At 42.0% G+C, this 11073-nt stretch overlaps 1 protein-coding gene across 5 annotated transcripts in view; it reads left to right on the top strand.

Moving 5' to 3' along the window:
• Positions 1–9163, top strand: part of slc38a5b (solute carrier family 38 member 5b) — a 32413-nt gene extending 23250 nt beyond the window's left edge. For all 5 annotated transcript variants that reach the window (XM_083769559.1, XM_083769562.1, XM_083769558.1 and 2 more), the window contains 2 exons: positions 4619–4722; positions 6628–9163. In XM_083769559.1, the coding sequence (XP_083625685.1) occupies positions 4619–4722; positions 6628–6729 (206 nt within the window). In that variant the 3' untranslated portion in view covers positions 6730–9163. The remainder of the gene's footprint in view (positions 1–4618; positions 4723–6627) is intronic.
• Positions 9164–11073: the final 1910 nt, after the last annotated feature.

Below are 11073 nucleotides of genomic sequence, written 5' to 3' on the forward strand. Positions count from 1 at the left end.
AAACCCCATGCTATAAGGTTGAGAAACCCCATGCTATAAGGTTGAGAAACCCCATGCTATAAGGTTGAAACCCCATGCTATAAGGTTGAGAAACCCCATGCTATAAGGTTGAGAAACCCCATGCTATAAGGTTGTAACCCCATGCTATAAGGGAGAAACCCCATGCTATAAGGTTGTAACCCCATGCTATAAGGGAGAAACCCCATTCTATAAGGTTTAGAAACCCCATTCTATAAGGTTTAGAAACCCCATTCTATAAGGTTGAGAAACCCCATGCTATAAGGTTGTAACCCCATGCTATAAGGTTGTAACCCCATGCTATAAGGTTGAGAAACCCCATGCTATAAGGTTGTAACCCCATGCTATAAGGTTGTAACCCCATGCTATAAGGTTGAGAAACCCCATGCTATAAGGTTGAAACCCCATTCTATAAGGTTTAGAAACCCCATTCTATAAGGTTGAGAAACCCCATGCTATAAGGTTGAGAAACCCCATGCTATAAGGTTGAGAAACCCCATGCTATAAGGTTGAGAAACCCCATGCTATAAGGTTGAGAAACGCCATGCTATAAGGTTGAGAAACCCCATGCTATAAGGTTGAGAAACGCCATGCTATAAGGTTGAGAAACCCCATGCTATAAGGTTGAAACCCCATGCTATAAGGTTGATAAACCCCATGCTATAAGGTTGATAAACCCCATGCTATAAGGTTGTAACCCCATGCTATAAGGTTGAGAAACGCCATGCTATAAGGTTGAGAAACCCCATGCTATAAGGTTGAAACCCCATGCTATAAGGTTGATAAACCCCATGCTATAAGGTTGATAAACCCCATGCTATAAGGTTGAGAAACCCCATGCTATAAGGTTGAAACCCCATGCTATAAGGTTGATAAACCCCATGCTATAAGGTTGAGAAACCCCATGCTATAAGGTTGAGAAACCCCATGCTATAAGGTTGAGAAACGCCATGCTATAAGGTTGAGAAACCCCATGCTATAAGGTTGAGAAACCCCATGCTATAAGGTTGAAACCCCATGCTATAAGGTTGATAAACCCCATGCTATAAGGTTGAGAAACGCCATGCTATAAGGTTGAGAAACCCCATGCTATAAGGTTGAGAAACGCCATGCTATAAGGTTGAGAAACCCCATGCTATAAGGTTGAAACCCCATGCTATAAGGTTGAGAAACGCCATGCTATAAGGTTGAGAAACCCCATACTATAAGGTTGAGAAACCCCATGCTATAAGGTTGAGAAACCCCATGCTATAAGGTTGTAACCCCATGCTATAAGGGAGAAACCCCATGCTATAAGGTTGTAACCCCATGCTATAAGGTTGTAACCCCATGCTATAAGGTTGTAACCCCATGCTATAAGGTTGTAACCCCATGCTATAAGGGAGAAACCCCATGCTATAAGGTTGTAACCCCATGCTATAAGGGAGAAACCCCATGCTATAAGGTTTAGAAACCCCATTCTATAAGGTTTAGAAACCCCATTCTATAAGGTTGAGAAACCCCATGCTATAAGGTTGTAACCCCATGCTATAAGGTTGTAACCCCATGCTATAAGGTTGAGAAACCCCATGCTATAAGGTTGTAACCCCATGCTATAAGGTTGTAACCCCATGCTATAAGGTTGAGAAACCCCATGCTATAAGGTTGAGAAACCCCATGCTATAAGGTTGAGAAACGCCATGCTATAAGGTTGAGAAACCCCATGCTATAAGGTTGAGAAACGCCATGCTATAAGGTTGAGAAACCCCATGCTATAAGGTTGAAACCCCATGCTATAAGGTTGATAAACCCCATGCTATAAGGTTGAGAAACGCCATGCTATAAGGTTGAGAAACCCCATGCTATAAGGTTGAGAAACCCCATGCTATAAGGTTGAAACCCCATGCTATAAGGTTGATAAACCCCATGCTATAAGGTTGAGAAACCCCATGCTATAAGGTTGAGAAACCCCATGCTATAAGGTTGAAACCCCATGCTAAGGTTGATAAACCCCATGCTATAAGGTTGAGAAACCCCATGCTATAAGGTTGAGAAACCCCATGCTATAAGGTTGAAACCCCATGCTATAAGGTTGAGAAACCCCATGCTATAAGGTTGAGAAACCCCATACTATAAGGTTGAGAAACCCCATGCTATAAGGTTGAGAAACCCCATGCTATAAGGTTGTAACCCCATGCTATAAGGGAGAAACCCCATGCTATAAGGTTGTAACCCCATGCTATAAGGGAGAAACCCCATGCTATAAGGTTGTAACCCCATGCTATAAGGGAGAAACCCCATGCTATAAGGTTTAGAAACCCCATTCTATAAGGTTTAGAAACCCCATTCTATAAGGTTGAGAAACCCCATGCTATAAGGTTGTAACCCCATGCTATAAGGTTGTAACCCCATGCTATAAGGTTGAGAAACCCCATGCTATAAGGTTGTAACCCCATGCTATAAGGTTGTAACCCCATGCTATAAGGTTGAGAAACCCCATGCTATAAGGTTGTAACCCCATGCTATAAGGTTGAAACCCCATTCTATAAGGTTTAGAAACCCCATTCTATAAGGTTGAGAAACCCCATGCTATAAGGTTGAGAAACCCCATGCTATAAGGTTGAGAAACCCCATGCTATAAGGTTGAGAAACCCCATGCTATAAGGTTGAGAAACCCCATGCTATAAGGTTGAGAAACCCCATGCTATAAGGTTGAGAAACCCCATGCTATAAGGTTGAGAAACGCCATGCTATAAGGTTGAGAAACCCCATGCTATAAGGTTGAGAAACCCCATGCTATAAGGTTGAGAAACGCCATGCTATAAGGTTGAGAAACCCCATGCTATAAGGTTGAGAAACGCCATGCTATAAGGTTGAGAAACCCCATGCTATAAGGTTGAAACCCCATGCTATAAGGTTGAAACCCCATGCTATAAGGTTGTAACCCCATGCTATAAGGTTGAAACCCCATGCTATAAGGTTGAAACCCCATGCTATAAGGTTGTAACCCCATGCTATAAGGTTGTAACCCCATGCTATAAGGTTGTAACCCCATGCTATAAGGTTGAAACCCCATGCTATAAGGTTGAAACCCCATGCTATAAGGTTGTAACCCCATGCTATAAGGTTGTAACCCCATGCTATAAGGTTGAAACCCCATGCTATAAGGTTGAAATGAAATCCCATGCTATAAGGTTGAGAAACGCCATACTATAAGGTTGAGAAACCCCATGCTGTAAGGTTGCACAGCGAAAGGGAATGATAAGATTTACAACATGCTTTACCTACCGGTATATGTTTACTATACATTATACAACCTCACAACGAACGCATCGGCAAGTCGCTTTATCAACAGCAATTTGGCGTGCGGCTTTGGTGTCACCCTGAAAACAGTAGTGTTTTGCCTTCTGCTAAAAACAGATTGATCATAATGTGTGGTGGTTGAGGAAGGGCTGATTTGGGGGTGTTAAAGCCCCCCCCCAGATATTAATGCCAGTAAATTGCCTGCTGGAACTGGTCTCTGCTCTATATCTGTATAGGGCTTAAAGTGGTTAAGAAAATGTTAACCCCTCTGTTTGTTTTACAAATTGAACCCTGTACTTTACATTGTTGACGACCATTTCCCAAAGCGCAGCTCCAAATTGGACCCTGGCCTGTACTTGACATTGTTGACGACTATTTTCCAAAGCCACTTGTGGGTTTGTTTGATGTTTGAGGAGGAGGGAGAAGCCACTGGATTCCATTTCAGTTTATCTTTGTTTTTCTTTCTCCAAAGTTAGTTACATTATCATTAGCCTCGATACCTTTAGTGTGAATTTAATCTGTGGCAGCATCCAATCAAACACAGGTAAATGTTTTAGCGACTTGCAGAGCTGATCAATGATTATTGATTAGACTTTCTAGACTAGTCACGCGGTCTAGTGGCGAGATTTTCATGATTGGCTGGCCTCTAAGCCAATGGGACTAGCCCTTTATGGCCAATGGGTCACTGTAAGGGCTCCATTTCTGTCTCATCTTTCTAAAGCCACTATTTGGGGATTTAGGAGTGGGGAAAGGGTGTTCCCCCACTAAAGTTGGTATTTTGGTTACCTGTCTAAATCCCTTAAACACCTACGTTACCCGTTATAATATGCATAGGTGTGGTTTGGGCGTTACAATAATTAAACCAAATTTAACCAATCACCAGTCCACGTGCCATTGCCTTATGCGTTGCCTGTTAGTGCTAGATTGCTTCATAGCCTAAGCCCGTTGCTGCCTTGAAGTCTCACTTGTGCTGCACCCTGTGATGGTTGAATATCATATCAAGGCATTTAAATAGCAATAATAAGCAATAAGTTGCTAACCCCGTCCCGTCCACACAAGCGATACTTCTGTCCCTCAAATTAGCAGTTTGGATTTGGTCACCCTAAGTGTGGACAAATCATGTTATATCTTACCTCTATATTAGTCATAAATCACCCTACTACCGGGAGGGTGAGAATTAAAAGGCAATAGCTCTGGTTAATTACATTTGGAGTTAATGTAAACAAACATAAATGGTCTTTGTTTGTACGTCGACGAGGCATAGATGACCATGATAGCAGTACACGGCCCTTAACATCTTACTGCTCTGTGTGTACAGGCGCCACCACTGCTCCTAGTCTGATCTTCATCCTCCCAAGTCTCTTCTACATCCGCATCGTTCCTATTGAACAAGAGCCCATGACCTCAAGACCAAAGATCCAGGTAAGATTACTCTACTGTATGGGTTTCGCTCAAGATCAATATTTTGCCCTCTCTGTGAAGTCATCATCATTGGAAAATGACACAAGACAGAGTTTAATAACGGCATGGCTCCATTGTGAATCTTGATCGGTGGTACTAGATTTTTTTTTGCCTAGGTCTGGGGACCTAGGCTGCCAAACCAGCCAGTCGGCGTGCCGCAGGGTCGACTCCCGAGCCCGACGGGGCATTTTGCCGCATGTTACTCCCCATCTCTCTCCCCCTTTCCTGTCTGACTACTGTTCCCTATCAATAAAGGCATAAAAAGCAAAAAATAATATATATATATATTAGGGATGCACCGAAAATTCGTCCACCGAAAATATTCGGCCGAAAATGGCTAAAAATGTATTTTCGGCCTATTCGGTTTCGGCTCAAATAAGCCGAAAAATATCACCGAATAGTAGTAGTGGTCCTAAAGTTGTGAATCGAACTAAGCTGCGGGAAAAACAAAGATGTACAAGCCCAACGCGCTGTGCATTGCGACGGGTATATAGCTTGTAGATCTGCTACTTTCAGCACAGGAAGGGCGCATGCTTATGACGCTCATTAACTATGCATCAGCTCAGCAGGAAGCAGCCAGCAGTCACAACACTTACACAACACACGAGCAGCAGTCAGTCACGGAATGCTTCAATGCACAGGCAGATCCGACACAACTTTATTGCATACATCTGTGCTTTAATCCACGCTTCCATAGCCTTTTAAATCTTATTTCCCATCCACGGGCACAAGCAACGTGATATCAGCAGCTATAGCTAGCATGGGAGCTAACGTTAGTTTTAACACTATGTACTTTCCATCCGTTCCCCAACACCTCACACTCGCTGCTGCGTTTACAGTACACGGGCAGACACAAAGACGAATGGGAATATCATTTGGAGCTTTAACAATGAATGATACTGTATCGTTGTATCTGCCCATGTTTAATGGTCAGGGTTTCACTCACTGTCCACACCCACAGCAGGCAGACCTGTCAAAACGATGCACTTCCCAAAACTCAGAGACATGCCACCACCTATAAATTCAAACCCACCTCTGGAATATTGCTATCTCATTCCACTTTAATTTATTTTATTCCATAGTCTTTAGTTTTTCTCTAATAAAGTTGTTTTTATTTGTTTTCTCATGTTCTCCTTGAAAAGTGTCTTAAGTACTAGAAGCTTTATATAAATAATATTATTATCACTATTATTATTACTACTTGTTTTATTGCCTATGCTTATGTAGAAAAAAAAGCTCACTGCTCAGGTCAAATAGGCCTATTGATATGTGATTAATTGAGATTAATTAATCACAAAGCCTCCAATTAATTAGATGTTTTTTAATGGACCCATAAGTGTTTATTATTTAAGTTAGGTTTTGCCATAATCATGTCTTTTGCCATAATCGGGTAGCTTTACAACAAATATGTATTCGGCTATTCGGTATTCGGTTTTCGGCCAACTGTTTCCTATATTCGGTATTCGGTTTCGGCCAATAATTTCCCTTTCGGTGCATCCCTAATATATATATATAAATGCACATAGTGTGTGTGTGTGTGTGTGTGTGTGTGTGTGTGTGTGTGTGTGTGTGTGTGTGTGTGTGTGTGTGTGTGTGTGTGTGTGCGTGTGTCAGTCTGTCTTGTGTATAACAGGTACCGTCCAACCAATCGACTTCAAATTGTGTGTGTGTAATGTATTGCAGAGGACCCGAGGGTGTGTTGTGTGTGTAATGTCACTAATGTGTTGCAGAGGACCCGAGGGTGTGTTGTGCAAAGTGTGAATTCGGTTGGACCAGCAATTGTCCAGAACAGAAAATCTCAAATAAATCTCTGTCTGTCTGTGTGGCTAATAATAGTTTGACAGCTCTTCTTCTCTGGATTTATAGGCTGCCATTTTCTGTGCTCTGGGCTTCGTCTTCATGGCCATGAGCCTGACCTTCATCGGGCTTGACTGGACGAGTGGGGAGAAACGAAGTTTGGGCCATTAAACCGTGTCAATCAACAGTTGGGGTCCCAAAGCTGAATAGAAAGACCACACAGCTGTGGCCCTCCTTGGCCCCACGCCCCGCCGCCACATATGTCGTCGTCGTCCCCCCCCGTCCCCCCCCCCCCCTGGAATCGGGAGCAAGATCCAACTTACGTTGAAAGGCTCGATCCACAATGTCCAGGGGCTTTGCTAAGAACATCTCCCCTCCGAATCAGGTGAAAAGGACATGCTACCCTTCCATGGAGGCAAGCCAGAAGTCTAGGAGGACTCCAGTGGTGTCCGTCCGACCAGGATGACGTACTTCACACAGATTGCTCACAGCGTGTACCGTAATTATACCTGAGGAGTCAAGGGACATGCTGTCCATGGATGGCCCAGAACCACTAAAATGACTGCCAATCAATTAATGGAGTGAATGAATGAGGGTTATATGGTATACAGTCAAATCTAATGAAAAAGAAGGATCGGAGTGGGCAATTGTTCTGATGGTAAGAAATTGGATTGTTCACATTTCAAATCTAAAACATTTTTTTCTCGCGACGAGTCGACGGTGAAGATCTTAATTAGCTTTTGGTGAGTTTCTATAAATGCTTTCTAAACAACAGTATTCACAAATTCACTATATATTTTTATATTCCTGCTGCCCAGAGAGTTGTATTTGGTTTACGTAATTAAGATTTGTGAAAATGAAGCAGTCTTTTATCATTGGCACTTGAACACCAAAACAGAATGAGATGGATTTTCTTTTATTTATATTCTATCATATTGCTTGACGCAAGCCAATAATCCTGTTTTACTGGCTGTAATGGAGTAGTACGTCTGTTTCAGAAAGCAGCTAAATTAAACATGCTTTGCTTCGTTTAGCATTTTATCTGTTTCTTTTATTTTTTTCCATGCCAAACTGACAAATAGCAATAGCAGTGATTGCTAGAGTGGTTTCTACAGCATTTGACAAACTGGAAAAATGAAGCTGCCTAAAGCCAAAGCATTGCAATAAGTGTATACAACTGTGAACCAACATTACATTTTGTGTAATGTAATTCATTCATGTGTTCCTTTTTGACATCACCTGTTGATGTTTTGTAATATAGATCAAAATAAATGGTTTCATAGCTTTTTTTAAAAAATACATGCGATTGCCATGTACAAACCTACATCATGTCTATTATAACCTGTTATACGGGTGGAGGTCATGTGGGAACTAGCATACGGTATACAGTACTGAAAGCATAAGGCAGTCAGGGGCCATGTATGGTTTTTAATGAAAGGGATATTTAACTTTCAAACATGTTTGGGGTCATTTTAACTTCTACTCAAGCTTTTGTGAGCACCCTAGACCCTAGACGTTTCCGATATCCAGCGTTTGGTGTGTGTAACCCAAAGTTTGTCCCTAAAACATTTTCATTTTCCAATAGAAATTCATGAAAAGCGTAATTCACGCATTAGAAGACAATATCAACCAGCAGAACCAAGGATGGGTGTTAAGTTACAGTGGGTTTCTATAGGAAGGGGGCGTGTGCGTGTCTGATCAAATCAATAACAAAAATGCCACCCGTGTGAAGTGAGGGGCGCTTTACCAACCCTTCATCTTACATCATCGCGATATCATAACATCATATGCCGATGCTCAGTGACAGACAAAACAAACATTAAAACTTTGTTCATTGTTAATGGCATTTAATGTTTGTCTAGACAAGACAAACCTGTATAGAGCGTCGCAGTCCCTCCCCCTTTCAGAACGGCGAGTGGCCCAGGAAATGAAAAGCAATGCATTTTCCCATAGCCACTTTCTGAAAGTATTTATTTAAAGACGGTTACGCCGCGGACAAAGCCAACTCGGATCGTGACAAATCATGACAATGAACACAATATTTTGGGCCGATCAAATCATTAGAAAGAAGAAAATAAAGGCAGGAGACAAGACTATTTGTTTTGTTTTTCTAATTATAAATTATTTGATCGGCCCAAAATATTGTGTTGTCATGATTTGTCACGATCCGAGTTGGCTTTGTCCGCGGCGTAACCGTCTTTAAATAAATACTTTCAGAAAGTGGCTATGGGAAAATGCATTGCTTTTCATTTCCTGGACCACTCGCCGTTCTGAAAGGGGGAGGGACTGCGACGCTCTATATAGGAGGGGCTAGCGCCCCTCAAAAAGATACTGAATCGAGCAACTTAAAAACGGTCTGGGTGTGCTCTCAAAAGCCAGAGTAGACCTTCAAATTACCCCAAACATGTTTGAAAGTGAAATATACCTTTAATAGTCCACATTAGTTGGGCTGAAGTCTCTTGAACAGAACTATACATCAGGGGAACATAATAATGATTAAGGGGTGATACCCACTCCAATTGTATGTGTATTTGGCAAGATGCCATTTTTATGTCATTGTCATTGCCAAGATGTTCCATTTTCAATAAAGAAATGGTTGCCAGTATTTCAAAGATGATTATTAATTCTCCTTTGTGTTCATGTCCAATATTAGTCCAGTAATAATGTAATTTGACCTCAAACTAATTGCAAAAAAACCAAACTCCGGCCATAGCCACTTGCCCAAATGTGCTGACCTCATCACATTTGTGATGACGGCTATGGCCGTTATTAGCCCAAGGAGTGTTTTTATGCAAAAACTAATGCTTGGAATGGACTCAGCATCGTGAAAACACCCTAGTTTGACTTAAAGCAAAAGGAAAATTTGAAATTATTTGCCTTATATTGGATGTCTATGGTGGCCATACTGTACAGGTCATTTTCAACACTTTCCCCTCAGACAATTCCAGGCAACTTTTTGTATGTTATTCAGGACATATGTAAGATACAAAATCAGCTGAGTTTGGTTTTTTTACAATTAGTTGGAGGTTGACCCCTTTTTTCCCATATAATGCCTAAACATGTTCATGATGGAATTCAGTCACAACTGTCACATACAGTACACTGGTCCCAAACAACGATGTGGAAACTGAAATGTTGATTGATTCATTTTAAATAAATAGATTGCCCCCAAAACACCAGGATGATTAAAAATCACACCCGTGTGAAGTGAGGGGCGCTCTTATCATCGTACATCATCATGTATCATCTCATACTGGCCAATCAGAATGCCTGTTGCCAGAACTTTGACCTAATTTCTCCTTTTATTGTCGATGGCATTTAATGTTTGTGTTGCAAACATCTTGTGGGGACAAAAGCTATAACAAAGCACCCTGGTTCACCTGGTAAGAGTGCATATCACCGCTGCTAGTCTCGCTGTCTCTCCTGCCTTTTCTGTCTATGTTCAAAGTGTCCAATCAAAATAAAGCAGAAAAATTATCGTTACAAAAAACTCATTGAGCTCAACCTCAGGGATGTATTTTTTTTATCCCACTATTTTGTAATCCATTTTTCACCCGTGTCAATTATCTGATGTGAACCTAAGCTCTACACACCCTCTGCCAACCTGGGGAGGGCAACGGACTTGAACTCATGCTTCCTTCATGCATGAGTGTCTAAGTCGCTCCTTTACACCTGACAGGGGGGAGTTTTCCCTGGTTGGACGTAGCGCATGGAAGGAACACATTATTCCAACCAGTTCCTTTACCCTCCATCAGGCACCCCGGCTGGCCAGGGGGGAGGCAGTTTAGAGACCAGGATTACTGCATGTTTTTTGTGAGGGTACCTATACCCTAGGGGACACGGGGAGAACATGCAAACATCAAAACTGGGGACGGGGATCAGGAATGTTTCTGGCAAATATTTGGTAGGCGTCGGAGCTGTGCTTCCCATTCTTGCCTTGCTGTTGACTGTCATATTGTCACACTCTGTCTCCTCCATCATCATCATCATCATCATCATCATCATCATCATCATCGACATCATAACATTATGTTTATGTATGGTGATATCATTTATTTATTTATTGTTTGTCCAGTGTTTTGAGTGTGTAAGTGGACCACAATGGAAACCAGCTGTAGTCTTTTTTGAGTACATCCATGCTGGCGTTTGTTCTTTTTAGGAATTAGCCCTTCACTAAATCCCACCCCAAAAAGCGATTGTCCACTGCCAATCCAAATAGTTTAGCAACGGTTGCTATGCAGGTCAAGCTTTCTTCGCTGCTAACGTGCCTATTGGACAAGGATGGGTTGGGGAGGGAGGGTCTTAGTGAAGGGCTAATTGTCAATCAAATATATCCCATCATCCAATCAATCAATAATCATTGATCAGGGATATGCACTCGGTTTTATACTCTCGACAGCTCTCCCTTAATTTGGCCAGGCCATCGTCCTAATAGGCACCCGGCCTCACCATATCCAAACATATACCCCGATACCAGCATCCCCTCCGGCCACGATCTTTTCCTCTCACCCACAG

The sequence above is a fragment of the Protomyctophum parallelum genome (assembly GCF_964188405.1).
Source record: "Protomyctophum parallelum genome assembly, chromosome: 7".
Lineage (NCBI taxonomy): Eukaryota > Metazoa > Chordata > Actinopteri > Myctophiformes > Myctophidae > Protomyctophum > Protomyctophum parallelum.